At 35.4% G+C, this 18139-nt stretch overlaps 1 protein-coding gene across 5 annotated transcripts; it reads left to right on the top strand.

The window, feature by feature from the left end:
* The first annotated feature begins 1563 nt into the window (after positions 1-1563).
* On the top strand, positions 1564-15525 carry LOC134280731 (uncharacterized). 5 transcript variants are annotated; one of them, XM_062763186.1, is made up of 16 exons: positions 1564-1843; positions 3620-3895; positions 4499-4780; positions 4988-5275; positions 5364-5479; positions 6077-6236; positions 6420-6531; positions 6711-6889; positions 7322-7354; positions 8184-8264; positions 8356-8649; positions 8960-9034; positions 10444-10575; positions 11117-11174; positions 11672-11710; positions 12307-15525. In XM_062763186.1, the coding sequence occupies exons 1-16, from the start codon at positions 1768-1770 to the stop codon at positions 14252-14254; spliced, it is 4149 nt and encodes a 1382-aa protein (XP_062619170.1). In that variant the 5' UTR covers positions 1564-1767; the 3' UTR covers positions 14255-15525. The 5 variants fall into 5 exon arrangements, with proteins under 5 accessions (XP_062619170.1, XP_062619171.1, XP_062619173.1 ...); XM_062763187.1 differs by lacking the exon at positions 7322-7354; XM_062763189.1 differs by lacking the exon at positions 8960-9034.
* The last annotated feature ends 2614 nt before the right edge of the window (positions 15526-18139 follow it).

Genomic DNA, 18139 nt, shown 5'->3' with positions numbered 1-18139 from the left:
GCTCCAGTAGTATATGTGTTACCAGCCCAGTGTATTCAGGAATCATTAATGCCATGGAGCATTAATTGTCTTTACACAAATAAGTCATTTCTTATTTTATTTAATTTTTTAAATACAACTGAACTTGAAATGAAACACATGGAGATAATGAACAGAATTCAAAATCAAAAGTCGAAAAAAAAAAATACAAAACAGTAGCATGCAGAGCAAACATAGACCTCCAAAACATCAGAGGTGGGATCAGGTGCCATGGAGGAGTGAGCATCCCCTGCCAACCAGTCACACCCGCTGTGCTCCTTGTCATGATCAGCAAAAAATGGGAAAAAATGTTGTCAATTCAGTGTATAAATAATGGACTAAAAATTAGTATAAAAAATGTCAGTCAGCATTTCACTCAGTGATAAATTGTATTGCTGACAAGGTCATTGTATCGACCATAAAACTTACGAAATGAAGACTTTAATCCAGACTGCTGAAATTCTTGTTTTATCATCTTGTTTGTCAATAAATTACCTTGTTTTAGAAATTATTCATAAGTAGAGCATCCTCTTGCATATCGAATCAACTGACAGAGATATATAAACTCCGTATGCAGGTGATGAAGGTATATTGCTGCATGCATAAGTAAGGGAAGTTGATGATATACCATTTTGCGAAATCAATCATGTCATGTCATACTACTGTACATGCTACTGAGGACTATACTACTAAAAAAAATTAAGAAGTGATGAAGAAATGGCACAATGTTAATTAATCTTCTCCTGTGTTACATGCCAGATGTAATCAAAGAGGGATAAGCCAGTTGGACTAAAAAATTATTTGGTAGAATGTGGTAATGGGGATTTGCTCAGGATTTCAGTTTTGTAAAATATAATTTTATTTGTTATTAAGCTAGCTATAGCATCAATGTATCCATTAAGTTTGTAATACATTTTACAGCTAGGTAGATTGAAGTTAAATCACTTAATTTGTTGTAAGCATTAATTCATTATAGGTGCATATATGTTCACTTAAATAGTGTTACATCCTATTAATGATTTATAAATTAACACATTATCTTTTTAAAGAATGGACCCTAACCTCCCCAGCATTTTTTTTTTTTTTTGAATAAAAGTACCCTTAAAAATATATCACTCTATATGTGTCTTTATATATTTCCTGCGAGGTAGTCTTATGGACCTTAAGCTTTTACAAATTAAAAAATGAAGTTCTTTGATATTTCAGAAAAAATAATGTTGAATTTATTTATCTGTATTTAAATTTTTTTGGTATGTCAAGTGCATCTCTCTAAACAGCTTTGAACATGGCATTTACCTGTTCAGTTGTAAATAACTTAATTATTTATTTTCCTTGCTAATGTATATAAACTGAGTTAATTTAAAACATTAGAGTCAATGTGTTAACCACAGGAGTCAAGGGTTAATAAAAGAACTCTGTGTAAAGCCCTCGGTATTATAACAAGTAGGGGTTTATTTGTTTTGATGATTAGGCATGTTGTACATGAGCCTTACCTGACCCCACCTGTAGAAATTCAAAAGTGGACTCTTCCTTTAAATTTGGGGATGAATGGTGTGAATGCACTGTGTCTTGTGGGGGCATGTTAATTTTTTTTGCTGTTGAGATGGGGGATTTAAACAGAATATAGGTTACCATGTCATAGCCTGACAGTGAGAGAAGTAAGAAAGGGAGGAGCACCTGAAGATTTTAGGGGGATCAGACAAGTATTGGAGGGAAAGCATGTGGATCTATTAATAGTTTGATTTCATTATGAGGGGGCTGCCGTGTGTGGCGTACCTCGGGATTGTTTTCATCTGTTTTCTCACCAGAGACGTTTGTGGACAAGGTAAAGAATACCTGATCTTGCTGCCATGTATTTCTTTGAATTGACAAATAATTTGTGAATACATGTTTTTTTTGGAAGAGGATGTCAGCTATAGCTGGTTTCTGTATAATAGCTATCAGGATACTTGGCCTATTTAATGCTTGCAGTGGCTTGTAACCTGGAATCTCTAACTGTATAAAATTCTTTGAATTTAAGCTTCTTTTTCATATGAATGCATTTAGGTTCTGATGTTATTTTTGTGATAATTCTGCATGGTAACTTTTCAAGTTATTCCTGGAATCTAGGCAGCTCTTTATAATTGCCCTCTTCAAATAAATCTTATTTGTTTATCGATTTATCTATATAAACCAGATATGTAGGTCTACTGTTCAGGGTAAATAAACTAAATAGCAACAGTGCTGGTACATGTACATTAAATCTTCAGACAGACACTAATGAACTAGAACTTTTCATTTACCCAGAATGACTCTCTAGGTCTCTTAATTACTCCTAAGTACAATTTTATTGGGCCATAAATTTTAAGTAAGGCACCTAACTCTAGGATTTTTAATGTACCTATAAATCTCTGAGGGGAATGGGGACTACTAAAATTTACTTTAATCATGACAGGATAGTTTTAACTTAATAAAGTAGCAACAGATTTCTTTATCATTAGTGTGCAAATTTAAGCCCTAGGAAAAGAGTAATAACATAGCTGAGACCATGCATTCAAGGTTTTCTTTTATATCTAAATGAAATGTGAGAAAATGCTAATACACATTTTTAATGTTTTTAAATGTGCAAAAGGTATTTGAAATATTTGTGTATTATAATGCATCCATGCATCTAAATGGGAATTTTATGAACAAAAAATGCTTTGATGCATTTTAGCATATCTGAATTTACATGACTTGTTTTACATTAGGTGAAATAGCTTTTGTAGATCTTCACAAAAAGAGTATAAATGAACATTAACAGGCCATTATGATAAATTTGATAAGGACAGTGTTTTATGTATGCACATGCATTTCGTAAGACGTGACTGCACATGCATTCCTCCTACACATGACAGGCCCCAGCTGCCTTAACTTCTATATCTACAGGATATACACTTAATGCTGCTGGTTCTACTGCGAGTGTTGTAATTAATGATCCTACATACTCTTTACCCCCAGATACAAGTGCGCACGCTCTCTGTTTGACAGAGCTGTTGACAGGTAATGCAGATAGAGTGACACTTCAATCGCTGGTCATTTCCTCGGGTTATTCTGGTATTACGTGGTCAATGCCGGGTAGCTTCTTCTATTGCTAGGGACCTTTGTATCAACAAATGCGAAAACTGATTGTTAAAAAAATAATACTGGTATTGAAAAAGTGTCATGGCCTGGAAAATCAGTTACATCTATTGATCTAAGACTTTATAGGGGGTATTTGTCCACGAGATGAAAATCTTTTGAAGATCAGAAGTGAGATTTAATTTGCAGTATGAGCTAAGTTCATCAAGAATTTTAAAACTCCATTTAACAATAAAAGGGTATTTTAAACCTGAAAGTCTCTTTTAAAAAAGACATTCCACTTCTGTGCAGTTTGCCATGATTCATGTGTTTTTGCACTGATAAATTATAATGATTATAAACCAAGATGTATTACATACTAACTACTGGTATGCAGATCTCTATTTTTACCATTTCCTATATCTATCTTAATGTCAGAAATATTGAATAAAAACAAATGAGGAATTATTTTGAACTAATTTTTTATGGAAGGAATGATATAATTCTTTTTTGACCATTTCAGCTAAGCCATACATAACTTCGAGTTCACCCACCCAGCTTCATCAACTGCTCGGGGCCACAGTAAATTTATTTTGTCGAGCCAAAGGGACACCCCCACCCGAGGTTGTGTGGTCCAAAAATGGTATTCCTCTGGTCAACTCCAAGCGAGTTACCATTGCACTGGACAAAGAGTCCGTGGAAATCCGAGACGTCCAGCGTTCAGATGGGGGGATCTACACATGTACATTTACTAATTCCATGGGAGCTGTGTCTCAACGAATTGATCTCATTGTAGAAGGTAATATGAGTGTTTTACAATATGTTTTGCAACTACTTTTCTCAATACAGACTATTTTGTAACATGATAAATTGTTTAATACTGAGAGTATCTTGTATAAGTACCAATGCTTTATGCCGCAATTCCAAGTCATCTTTAGTTTTTCAACATATTGATCTCATTAGTCTTCTGATGAGTCTGTATTATTAGAGGGTGTGTGTCTTTTCCCTGATGTAGAATGATAATGCTACAAAGGAGACCCCATACCGAATATATCATAGTCCAATAATAAATGACTTTGTTGTTAGAGAAATGCCACTTATCTCCAGGTACAATTTTATATGAGATTCTTGTGTAGAACTTAGTGTGTGATTTATCAAAATATTTGTTAATTAGGCACATGAAGCTGTAGTCACACATTTCCCATTGCTATCTCTAAGACATTCTCTCCCAGGTTCTATTATATGATAGCCATGTTGGTAAATATTTTCATCTCTTCTAGCATATAATATGTTAAGTTTGAAGCAAAAATTAAATATATTTCTGTCATTTTATAATTGTTGCATACATTTACATGCTCATACACATAAGACATCTCTTGATACATTTCTGTTGTTTCTGTAGGTGCTGCATACATTTTAAATGCTCCGTCAAATCGGACGACCTTAGAGGGACAAAAGATTCAGTTTTCGTGTGGTGCTGCAGCATTCCCAAACAACATCACGTACCGGTGGTATTTTAAGAGTCGTAATGTTCTGACTTACAATGACAGTCGATTATCGGTGTACCCAGATGGTAAACTGGTCATTTCACCAGTGTACAAAAAGGATATGGGCTGGTACACCTGTCGTCCTAGCAACGGTGTGGGGGAAGATCCAGAGGCCTCAGCATTCCTCAATGTCACGTGTAAGCTTGACAGATCTCAAGCAATTTTCAATTGTTTTGAATCTTTAAAATTACGTAATAATTAAAAGTTTTAGAGAAAGATTGATTTTAAATATTAGGAAATTTCTGTGTGTTCTTATTGTCAAAACTACCTCTGAGTCAGTGGTGTAATTCAATCAGAAAGGTTTTTGAACTTCAGCAAAAATGAAATTTTATTACAATTTCCAGATGCTCCCAAAATTTTGGTGGACCTGATGCCTGCACAGGTAACATGGGCCCTGGGATATGAGGAGCACCTGGACTGTCCTGTAGATGCCAACCCCCCGGTCAGGGAGTTCAGCTGGAAGAAGAACACCTACCTTGTGTCCTTCAGTTCTGATCACATCACCCTCCTCCCTAATGGGTCACTACTGGTCAAGCAAGTCCAGCACACAGATGCCGGGGCATACAGCTGTATGCCAGTCAGCTCCATCGGAAACGGCCCATCCTCTCCTCTTGTACAGGTCATTGTGCAAGGTAACAACATATCATTGGAAGATAACATGTAAATTTACCTCAATGAAAACCATGCTTTAGACCTGATTTTCTTCTGTGACTGTTGCAGACCCCCCAAAGTTTAGCTTCCGTCCAGAACCTCAGTACCTCAGAATTCCAGGGCAGGATGTGACGATGATTTGTGGAGCCACAGGGAAGCCTACCCCAGTCATACAGTGGAGGAAGGTCAGTCAGTACTAGTCTTACAGGGCAAATTTAAAAAAAACATTCTGGATGAGTTAAAAGTTTAGAGGATTTGTGGATATTGTGCTCCTGGTCTGAATATATGTCATACTCCTAACAAATATTACCAAAAGTGGAACTGATTTGATTCACTTTAATTTTCCAACATCTGTTTATCGTGGATTGGCAACAAGAAAGTTATTCAGCATAGGAACAAACAGTTAATTAATTGTTCTTTTTTTCTGATCTTGTTTTATAAAGGGTATAAAGCCTATCAATGTCCTGATCAAAAGGTCAAGGTCTTCAGAAAAAAAAATAGATTTTGATATTTGAATATTTTGATATTCGAAACACAAATAGATTAAGTTCATGTAAATGAAAAACTTCAATGTACCTTCTTTCATTGAATAAAAGCACATTTTGTGCTTTCCTGCTTTGATTAATGCATTTCATTTTAAATTACATTCATTTACTATTGACACTCTATTTTTAAATGTGAGAAAACAAAGATTGATTCCCGAACAATTTTGCCACAAATACCAAACAATCACTTTTTCTCATTGTTTCAGTTACACCTTACATCTGTTTTCGCTCCTTTAGGTGACAGGTGTGTTAGACTTGTCAAAGAGTGGGCGTGTCAAGCTAGAAGGTGGGAATTTAACAATCAGATCACTTCAAAAAGAGGACCATGGAAGATACGAATGTCAGGCTGAAAATGATGTCAAAACAATCGTAGTAGGCACAGACCTTATCATACAAAGTAGGTCCTTACTGCTACATATTGACGAATATTTTCTCATTTTCAAATCTTAATTGAAATCTAGGGTAAATATTTTATGTATGTTTTCTTTGACATGCATTTTTAATAAGTACTACAATAATATATTTATAAAAAATTATTTTATGTCAAAAGACTAAAAATATATTGTCCTTGCTGTTCCAGTGACCACCCCACATGCTCCATACAATGTAACGGTCATTCCTGATTGGTTCAGTGCTAGGATTAGTTGGATTCCAGCATACAATGGAGGCAATGACCAGTTTTTCATGATATGGTAATACTTACATGTATATAGCACTGAATTGAATTCAATTTTAATTTAAGAATGAATAGAAATTTTAGGTGGTTGTTAAATTAATCCATAATTTTCACTTTTATAAATCAGAGTTGTACTGAGTGAAAGATGGTTTTGATTTACATTTACTAGAAACATTAATTTTGTTGTATTTGTAGGTACCGTAGTTTAAATGGACAAGTGGCCCAGTGGTCCACAATGCAGGTCATCCCTAAATCAGCCACTGTCTTCACGGTCTACGGACTGACCCCCGACACATTGTACGAGTTCAAGGTCCTCTCCAGAAATAGCCTGGGATCAGGAAACTTCAGTGAAATCATGCAGGCTAAAACTAAAGGTCAGTCCACAGTTCAGCAGCAAATTCCAACATCATCCTTTTAATCATTAGAGCTCTATTTTACAAAAATACAAAGTAAATTCAGCTCTTGAATTAGAAATAATTTTGGAGGTTTGTAAAGTATTGACTTCCTTCAGCTAAGGATTGTTTTGTTAAAATGTAAACAATAGGAATGAATACAAAGTTGCATTATGAATTTATATTGTTTTCATATTACGGCTTTTTCACCAGATTTGCTAACATAAAACCACTGTCATTTTTTCCAGCTTTTATTTATATCACACCAAAAACCATTTTACATGTTTTAAAATTGTAATGTGTTTGATGAAATATAACCAATCAGCTTTAAGCTTACTTTTTTGTAATGTGTTTGAGGAAATGTAACCAATCAGCTATAAGCTTGTACTTTTTGCTGACTTTACATGCTAACAGGAAACACTACCAAAACCACACCAAGATCACCTGGTACATTTTTATCTGGTCAATCACTTGCACACCTTTTCTAACCCTCACTTTTGTAGTTTTGTTGACAGTTCTTGACCAACACCGTGTATCTTGCGTCCTGTCTGTAAAAACTTGTGTTCTCCGTGCCGTCTCTCTCTGTATATTTGTTACCTAAAACTTGAAAGCTAAATTTGATAATGAGCTACAGAGCTACTTTATTGAGCTGAATATTTTGTTTAAAAGTTGAAATTCATCTCATTGAACTTTTTATGTAAATTTGAATGTCATGTTGTTTTGTCTTTGTTGTTCTGTCTGACAACATGCATAGATAAATGCTGTTTGTTGTTTTTGTGTTGTCCCTGTCTTAAAACAAAAAAGGTATATGGCTTGTTGTTTTTTTTCTCTTTTGGATTTAATCTCATGCATGTTCAATTTTACAATGATCTAACATTACTTTGCAGAATATATATATTTAATTTGCATACTAAATTGCCAAATGTTTTAAAGATAAATTTTTCACACGTTATTTTTCCATGAAAATACATTAGATGAAATTTCTTTTTTGTATATGGTACATATATACTGTACTTAAAAAAGAAAAAAAGATATTGGAGAAAAACTGTCATCATGCACTCAACAGGCAGAAACTGATATTACCAGTTTGTAAGATATGTTTAAACTCAGTTTTGAGTTTGACTGTAGATGGACCTTTTGCATGGCTATAAGCTTTCTGATTCCTACAAAGCATTGTTAGCCAAATGTTGTATATACATGTATGTTTAGGTATGTGTACTGTGATTGATTTGATGTATTTATCGAGCAGCTGTTATATTTCACTCTCGTGTTGTAGGTGATGAGGCCAGACTACCCACTGCCCTGCCCACAGATTCCTCCGGGCGGACCTACTATCCTATAATTAATAAAAGTATTGGTGAGTTAACAAGCCTCCATAAAATGTCTGCAAGGAAAGCTTTTATAACTTGTCTAGTTTACCTGAATGTAAATATAAACTTGTGTTTTAGGTGCTAGACCTCCACCCCCTAGGAATGTGACGGCAAGGATCGAGGACTCTGTCATTCGGATCCTGTGGCTGCCCCCTCATACCAACATGACCCTGTATTACTACGTAGCAGAGAGGTCAAGAGATGGTCAGAAGTGGGAATCCTTTGATGAGAGAATCAAAGTGCCTTATACATTCTTTATCTGGCGAGAGGCTCTCCCAAACGTCGAGTACTACTTCCGAGTGTACTCATACTCGCTGACCGCGTACAGTGTCCCCAGTGAGGTCGCCAGGGTCAGGACTCCACCAGCAGAGAGTAGGTTAATTTAGTAGAAACTGTCTCGATGAAAATGGCTTCTTAAATTTAAATTTATTCGTTGTTTATAACCTAGTTCTGAAAACTGTATAAAGTTTAGGGCTGAGTTCTAGTAGCAGTAGTGATTCTTGTAGCTTCTGAAAAATAAACAACCTAGCAATGTAGCATGATATGTTGATGTATTAAATGTGTTCACTGAGCTCTGAGTAGCTGTGAGTTTATAATCTTCCTGTAGCCTCTAAATGTGTTACGATTTGTTTCCATGCGTGAAGCCTCTAACTGTGTGACTTATCTCCCTTTGCTGTTTTAGTTTTTGGACAGAGTGGACAATATGTTAGCCTTTCCACTGAGCGGTTGACCACAATATCTCCCCAATCAAAACACGGTATAGCCTTGCTATTTCTCATCGGCCTGCCTGGATAACAAACCTCACTTATTCGCTTCATTTATTTATTTCCAACCTGTATTTTCATAGCAAACATTTCATTTCTGCAACTTTTTCTGCACCCTTCAATGTGTAGAATGAATGTTAATAAGAAAAATTTAATGTTTTATTTGAGTAATTTACTGTCATTTTCAGTTAGACAGTTTAATTTTATTTATTTCTAGCTATCTGCTAAATTTATAAAGTCACAATGTCTTAAGGGGAGAATAAAAGTTAAGCATATTAGTAATTTTTAAATCCCTGATAATCTGCTGATTTAGTACTTCCATTCTATAACTTGTAATTGTGTAAGAGATTATAGTCAAGAGCTAAGGAAAGGTTGTTTTTCATCGCAGTCATTCTTTGGGAAAGGGATTGTCAGATTTACTAGGTATTTGGTATTAACTCTTTGTATGTAATTGTATCTGTATATAGTGCACCCACTGGTAAGTATATGGTATTTATTTAATCACCCATATCACAGTTATAAGCAGAGTTATTCTAATTGTATTTTATGTGAAATATGACGGAAATAATACGTTAGGAGGTAATCATCATTTAATTCAATAAACTTCATTTTAAAACAATATATTACTATTAATGACATCAATGCCAACTAACAGTTTAATTTTTTTCCTGAACATAATTTGTTGATAATTAAATCTAAACAATTTTTATTTCATCAGTAATAATTAATGATTTTTTAATGCAACACAAAGATATAATATTTAATCAGCTCTAATACAGGAAGGTATACTTATGAAATGGGGTTAGAAAACTTAATAAAACTTGGGTGTACATGTGCTGGAGTGTGTAACTGACTTGATTTATATGCAGGTGTGCACATTGTGTGGGAAGAAAGGGTGGAATTTTTGTTGTTAATTAGATTCAATTGTGTTTTAGTGTATATTTTTCTAAATGTGTTGATTATTATTAAAGTCTTTAAAATTCATTTGCAAAGTTTAAGCAATGTGTTAGCTCTAGATATTATCGTAAAAATTGTATTTTCTGTTTTATTTAAGTTAAACTAAGTTTTAATATTTCAAGACATTTGCCTTAATATTTCTATCTTCACAGCCATATTTAATTGGAAAATTGTTCATGGTTGACACCTTTATAAGTAGTGGCTAGAAAAGTTAGAACAATTCTTATTCATGTGTCACCAAAGTTGTATCACTCTTGTTGATTTCAACACCTCTTAACTAATTAGTGCAGTGTGATTTAAATACCTGTAAAGAAAAATTCCTACAGTCATGTCTGAGACGAAATGAATTGTGTCATAAAAGGACAGTAATAAAAGCTGGGCAGACTTTGTCTTCAGTAATCAGAACTAACATGAGAGTAAGAGCACCTGTTTGTAATTTTTACAGAGTCGGACTTCTTCCTCTCGCAGGCTGAGATAGGGGGGATTGTGGGAGCTCTGTTGTTTCTTCTGATCACTGTTCTCCTAGCAGTGGTGGGGATCATCTGTAACAGGAGAAGGCAGAAGCCGGACAAGTTTGGTAAGTGGGTCATTACCCCAAATAAATCATATTGCAACTATAATTATTATAACACAGTGAACCAGTACAGTGAATAAAATAAATTAAGTCCGTAAGATTCACAAAAAGTCTATTTGGATTTTTGTGCTTCAGTAGCTTTTCATGACTTCTGACAGTAAATATTCTTTTATACAATGCTTAGTTAGCTTTCCTGTCAGTTTGTTTTCTTTTGGACTTCAAGACAGAAGAGTTTGCTTGAAGATATATTCTTTATGAAAACCAAGGAAATATTACAAATAGCAAATGAAATATGACCTCAGCCTACAAATTAGAATTTTTCTTGTAATTTTGAAGGACAAAATAAGAATTTCAAGTAAGTTGAGGATCATGTGAAACAAAATACATGACTACACATTATTGAAAATAAGATTTTATGAGGAATGTTATTGGGGAAAAATTATCCGTCTTTACATAGCTTACCCAAGCCTGAGCTTTTCTAATCAAAATTTGTTTTTTGTGACTCAGGTGACATTCAATAATCTATCAGTCATTTTAATTTTAGGAAACGTTAAATATATTGGACCTGCAGATGAACTAGACACACGACCATATTACAGAGGGTAAGAAATCTTTCTCATGAAGATTAATTAGAATTAAAAAATCAGTTCTTATTAATGGATAGAATAAACTGAATGCTCAGATTAACATCAAAACAAATTTTTCATTTCATTCCAAGGTGAACAAAGTTGAAAAATCGAGTGTTTTTTTTTGATAACGTACTTCAGTCAATCTCTTTAATGAAAGAGTGTTCAACATGAAATACAACATATAAATCACTGCCTGTTGGTTGTAAACTGAGATTCAATATGGAAGGGTTTCAGTGCCAAGCAATATATTACTGAAATTGGAAGTTACAAGAGAGATTTAATAGCCTCACAAAGCAAAGTCAAGTGACAAAAAACAATGGTTATGTCATGCTGTATTCTATGACTACAGTTTTTGTATACATTTCCTAGACAAGTCCTTAAGAGTAACTGTAAGAAGAAGCTGCAATAATTCAGATTGTAAATCAGAGTCTCTTAAACAAGTGTCTTAGTAAGAACCTGCAATAATTCAGGTTTCCTTTGTTAATGCGAGCACAGGAGAGAGAAGAAAGGTTTAGTAGATCTTCATTATCCCTGGGTCCCCTGCTACTCAGTCCTGCATGTTACAATATTGTCTTCTTTTTTTTCATTTTTTTTTTTATTATTATCCTTGAAAATCATTGTGAAGTCTTGTATTGATTTTGTGTCTGTCTAATTTGTTTTTGGTAAAGCTTCCTAATGTTTTCTTTTTTTAAAAAATCTTATGGAAGAAAATTGATTTGCATTTTAATTTTGCAGTTTTATTTGCAAGGATATTTTTTGCTTACATTTGATTGGAAAAGTGCAAGAAGGATTTTAATTTCAATTTGTAAAGAATGAAAAATAAGTTGAAGTATTTTGTTAGTGAAAAGTGCATGGCTTCAAACTGCATTTCTTTTTATATTTACAATGCCACATTTATTGGTTTTGGTGACAGAATGACAAAAGTTACATGTATTTTGATTAAAAATTATATTCTGTAAAGCCAATTTTAGAACTGTAATAATGAAGATTAAATTTCACAGTATTTAACTACATATTTACAATTTGCTCCAACAAAGTTTAAAGATAAATGAGAATGGTTTGAGTAAAGATAAAGGAATTTCTGACAATGGTTTCTGTTTTGCAGTGAAAATCCATCAGAATGGAGTGGTGGGCGGTCACCACCACCATCGTCATCAGGAGGAGGAGGAGCTAACTCTCTGAGGCGGATCCCCCTTGCCAACGGAATTTACATCTTGCCCGACACCCAGGAGATCCATAGAGACCAGGGCGTGGTTCCACAGGTTTACATGGCAGAATCCATGCTTTACGACCCTCATCAGTACATGTATAACTCCGATAAAGGGTACCTGTTGCCCAGTTCTGCAGGTCATGACCCTGGAGACTGGGAGGGGCTTGATGATGACCTTGACAGGTCAAAGCTTGACTCTAGAAACACTTCACACAATGTGTGGAAAAATCCGGCCAAAGGGAAATACCCGCTTTATTCTGGTTACTATAGTGATTATGACTCTAGTTTTCAGTCTCCGGATGGAGATGATCATACATATGTAAATGTGCCATCGCCTCATTCCAGTGAACAAAGAGTTCCAGACACTTCATTTCATTCTCATCCTCATTCATCAGGCTATCACGGAAGTTATGTGGACGATGATGATGAAAACGGCTTTGTACCAAAGAGACCTCCCCTTCCAAAAGAGTACCAGAGAATTGCCTCTGGAAGATCCATTTCTATGTATGACCCACTTTATGAAAATGTGAATTCTTCTTTTGCTGATGATGTGTTCCTACCTCCTACTCAAGACTTTCCGGGGAGACATTCACTGCCTCGACACAGCTCCATGAAGCCCTCTTACCAGACCTACCTTACTGGGGACCCTGTAGAGGATGATGGAGGATTCACCCAACCATTCGGTGCCGAGGATATTTCTTCTGTGATGCCATCTTTCAACGAATCTTTCAGTGGTACCAGAGACAGATTTGCTTACTCTCCTTACAAGGACACAAATTCTAGAACTTTGCTAGAACAACCAAATTGGAGTGGTGCTGAAATAAACAATTACCCATTATCCACAAGTGAAAGATATTCAAGACCAAAGAGAAGAGAAAGTGATAATAGACTCAGGTCACGTTCAAGTGATCACGCTTATGATGATACGAGACATTCCTTTTTATCTGATTCGTATGACTACCCAGAGGATACTACAGTAAGACACATATCCCCAACCAAAAGATCTCCCAAAAATGACTTCTCCTTTGGTCCTTCACAGTATACGAGGGACCAACTCCAAGGAGCTGTTGAGAAAATTCGGAAAGGTCCAAGAGCTCGGAGATCCAAGTCTGCAGGGCGTCTTCCATCACAGGAAACTAATTTCCCATACTCATATTCTCCACAAGTTGTTCCAAATCTCAGTTTTACCCCAGGGATAGGGAACAGTCAATATGATGATCACTCAAGACAGAGATACTCACATGAAATAGCTCCTTATAAAGGTGAGAGGGGAAGTCGATCAAGCGTGAACAGTTCTGGTCGGGGAAGTCTCGGAGCAAGGCATCGTTATCCAACAGAACCTCGGTCCTATGCTCCAGAAGATCTAACACCAGATTCCCTCAGCAGTGGGAGGGGAAGTCGAAACACGTCACAAGCAACTGGATCCTCTCAACATTCCCGCATTCCTCGAAACTCCCTCAGTTCCTACGCTTCACCACAGGAACATGACCTCAGCCAGGATTCCTCTCCATTCCTTGACGCCACGGGAAGCCTTCAGAAGGATACATCTGCCGATGATAATTATGAGTTTGACTCACTACAAGCCTTGGAGGCTGATCTCATCAACACCCTCCGCAGCTATCCACTAGCCAATCAGAGTGAAGATCTTAGGATGGCTATTGAAAGCGGCCTCAATACTTCTGACTTTTATGATAATCTGTATCCGAAACCGAGAGTCGAGAGTCAGTATGACGATTCAGAGGCTAGGTTTGAGAAGCTGCGTCAAGAATTTCATCAGTTTCGTCGAAAGCAACAAGAAATCTCTCAACAAACACGTCTGGCGATGGATAGTGATATGCTGTAAATTTGTATACATCCCATTCCAATTATGATGTAAATATTTAACTGTTTCTAAAACAAGAAAAATCATATCTTCATTAATGTCTACTTAACTTGAAAGCATTCTGCGCTTTCATAAAATTTACATTTCTATGTTTTTAGGTATAGCTTACAGTGTTCAATGATATTTTGTTAATGATTTGTGAGTGCTTTAAAAAGCTGTATGCATGCATGTGTAAGTGGATATTTTAAATTTTTGATCTCGGAAATGTTAGCCGTCGTGGCTGTACAAGATATGGGTATTTATGATAACTTTTTATTCCAACTTTTTGTTTTTTTTATTGCACACTAGCGTGATGTTCATGACCGATTTTTACGTGCACCTGTTGGTCTGTTGTTTTTTCTGTTTTTCACGATAATTGTTATATTTGGTTCAAGGAACCAGTTACAGGATGAATTCCATTGATTGTTGTTGTAAATGGTGAGACATATCATGACAAAAGCTTTTAAATTATATAGATTTCTTTGAATTGTTAAATTTTTTCTTTGAGATTACCTTTGAAAATATTTACTAATAGAAATCAATTTTTGAAAAATTAGTAAATTTCTAAAAAGCTTTGAAAACATTCTTCCTTGATATTTTTGATTACCTGAAATTTCATCAATGTAGTTTTCTCCATTGGTTGACATATACACATACAATGTATAACAATGAAGTTTGGCTATCTTAATACATGATGCAACACATGCAAGTCACAAGTATAAGTCAGTCTATAGGTTACTGTGTTATGAATGCAAGTCCTTACTTTGATATCCTGAACTCTCAATATCTAGACATTTTGTCCCATGGAGTTTGAGGCATCAAGGTTTTACTATACACTTTTTCAATTGTTTTAATGTATTTATCCCTTTTTTCTTTATTGGCAATCTTGTTTTATTTTATACCAAATGAATTGGGCAGCAATATTAGATATATATGAATCACTGTTTCTTTGTACTTTATGGTAGATTTTTAGCTCAGTTTATTCTTATATTTATCATAAGCACTTTTTCTTTATTGATTTTACATGAATTCCTTATCATTTGTCACAAGTACCTATTTTTATGACACACTACATTATCTATTATATGTATTTAATTGTTGCACAAGTGAATGTTGCATGGAAATCATATTTATTTGTATGGTTGTATGCATCAATGTGAGATGTATGATATCTTTCTGCCATTTTTTTTAAAGCTTGAACATGATATAAAACCAAATATTGGAAAAGAAATAAAATTTCTTGAGATATCAGTTGTGATTTGTTGAGTGGTTGTGTGTCAGAATTTCAAGAAAGACATGGAGTTGTATTCTTTTTCACATTTTCTTTCGTGTAAGTTAACAACTTCTCCAAAGTAGAGTAAATATATTCTCATACATGATCATAATAGAGCCACATCAAATATATCACTGAACCCTAAACCAGGGCCAAGAATTAGCACAGGTACTCATCTTAACCAGCCTGAGGCTTATTTGTCTGGTTGATACTCAGGAACATAGATTTTCAAAGAAGTGATGCAATTTACTATACAATCGATAAAGTCACATCATGCATTTAGCTAAGTTTCAAAGAAGAAACTCTAGGTATTGTTATACCCCCTGCTTAAAAATGGGTGGGTATATAGTGATTGGTATGTCCGTCCATATATTTGTCTGTCCTTCCATTATGCTTTTGGGACTCATCTCTTGACTGCAAATCCGCTAATACCTCAGAATGAAATTTACTATAGATTGCTGTTAAGTGTGTCGATCTAGTTTGACAGCTGTGCTCAATGTAAATAGTACACACGTGCTAACCGCAAGCTTTACAACTGGAACTTTCTTCTAATCGCTGATTGGTTGCTCATACAACAGACTATTTCTGTGTCAATGTTGATAATATGAGTTGACCAATCACATTGTTTACGTTGGATGCATCTGTCGAAAAAGATTGTGACGTATAATGCAAAACTTCACACTGAACTGAAATTGATAGTAATTAGACTTTCACAGAATCTAGGTTACATAGTGCCATTGTGCACCCTCTATTCTTTTTGATCCGACACATATTTGGGTTTCCCATACAAAACATTGACACTGCCATCCTCTCTATAATATTGAAGGGTATCCATCTCTTGTCCACAACTCCTCCTATACCACTGAATAAAATTTAATGATACTTTCATAGATTCTTTATTACATAATGCCATTGTGCATCTCCTATTTTACTTTTTGATCAGACAATTAATTTGGATCTCCCTGTGCAAAACATGAACTTTGCCATTATTATCATATGGGAGGCAGGGGTATTATTTAGTGAGCTCAGTGCTCACAGCACCTCTAAGATTATTTTTTTTGTGTGTGTGTGGAGGGGGGAGGGGTTCAAAGTGGTGTTCTCATGTCCATGTACTGACTGCTTCCATACATGTGTAAAACTCGTAAAGGCATCAAATTGCATTTACAATCCCAAAAGGAGGGGGATGGGTTGGGGTAATGTTAAGTACTACATGTAGTGTCAATCTGGTATGAAATGTTCATTGAAAGGCTGGTTACCCCCCCCCCACCCTTTCCATTTTTTTTCTACAATACATGTATTGTCAAATCTTCACAAACATTAGTACCAATGTATTAAAAACAATTTTGTTGAAAAAGTCAGACCATATTAACTTTTTATAAGCTCACCTGATCCGAAGGCTCAAGTGAGCTTTTCTGATCACATTTTGTCCGGCGTCCATCTGTCTGTCTGTAAACTTTTCACATTTTCGACTTCTTCTCAAGAACCGCTTGGCCAATTTCAACCAAACTTGCCACAAAGCATCCTTTGGTGAAGGGGATTCAAATTTGTTCAAATGAAGGGCCACACCCTCATACAAGGGGAGATAATTGGGAATTAATAAAAATTTAGTGTATGTTTTAACAAGAGGCCCACGGGCCTTATAGGTCACCTGAGCATTATGCAACAACTTCCCAGTTACAGTGTATTGAATTTGATTCATGTTTTAAGCCAGATGCTATATGGCATTCACAATTTTGAAAGAGGCACCACTGATCATCATAACTACACTTAGCAGTTGCTTAGCTTGGTTACTGAATACTCATATGCAGGGTAGGGGAACAAAAATGCACTCCAACTAATCAGTAATATTCAGCAATAATCAGTAGTGCCCCTAACAATGTGACATAAACCCCTGACATATATTAGGTCCACACATTGCACAAATTTTTAAAAGGCACCCTTAAAATTGCCTATCAAAAAATAAATAAATGTTTTATAAATACAAAGGAGCATATTTCAAACAATTAATTCATTTTCAGTATATAAGTAGAGCCCCCCCCCCCCACCCCTGACCCTGGGGCCTTGAAATTCACAATTCTGCAGTAGGGCCCTTGCTCATCATAACTATATAGGTAGTTCATCTGCTTCATACCCAGAGACAGAGAAGAAAATTATCAAAGATTTAATGTATTTTCACTATAAAATCAATAGAGCCCCACCCTAACACCAGAACCCCAGACCCTGGGGCCATAAAATTCATAATTTTACAAGAGGCATTCTTGCTCATCATAACTATGTACTTAGTTAGTTTATTTAATTCCTAGGAGCAGAAAAGAAGATTTTCAAAAAATTCATGTATTTTTATTATATAATCTATAGAGCCCCGCCCTAACACCAGAACCCCTGACCCTGGGACCATAAAATTCACAATTTTGGTTGAGGCACTCTTGCTCATCATAACTATGCACGTAGTTAGTTTATTTAATACCTAGGAACAGGGAAGAAGATTTTCAAAGAAATCATGTATTTTCACTATATAATCAATAGAGCCCCCCCCCCCCCCAACACCAGAACCCTTGACGATGGGGCCATAAAATTCACAATTTTGGTTGAGG

Source organism: Saccostrea cucullata, unplaced genomic scaffold (genome assembly GCF_032062105.1).
Source record: "Saccostrea cucullata isolate Sc308-1 unplaced genomic scaffold, CSIRO_AGI_Scuc_v1 ctg67, whole genome shotgun sequence".
Classification (NCBI taxonomy): Eukaryota; Metazoa; Mollusca; class Bivalvia; order Ostreida; family Ostreidae; genus Saccostrea; species Saccostrea cuccullata.
This window is presented reverse-complemented; position numbering and strand designations above follow the sequence as displayed.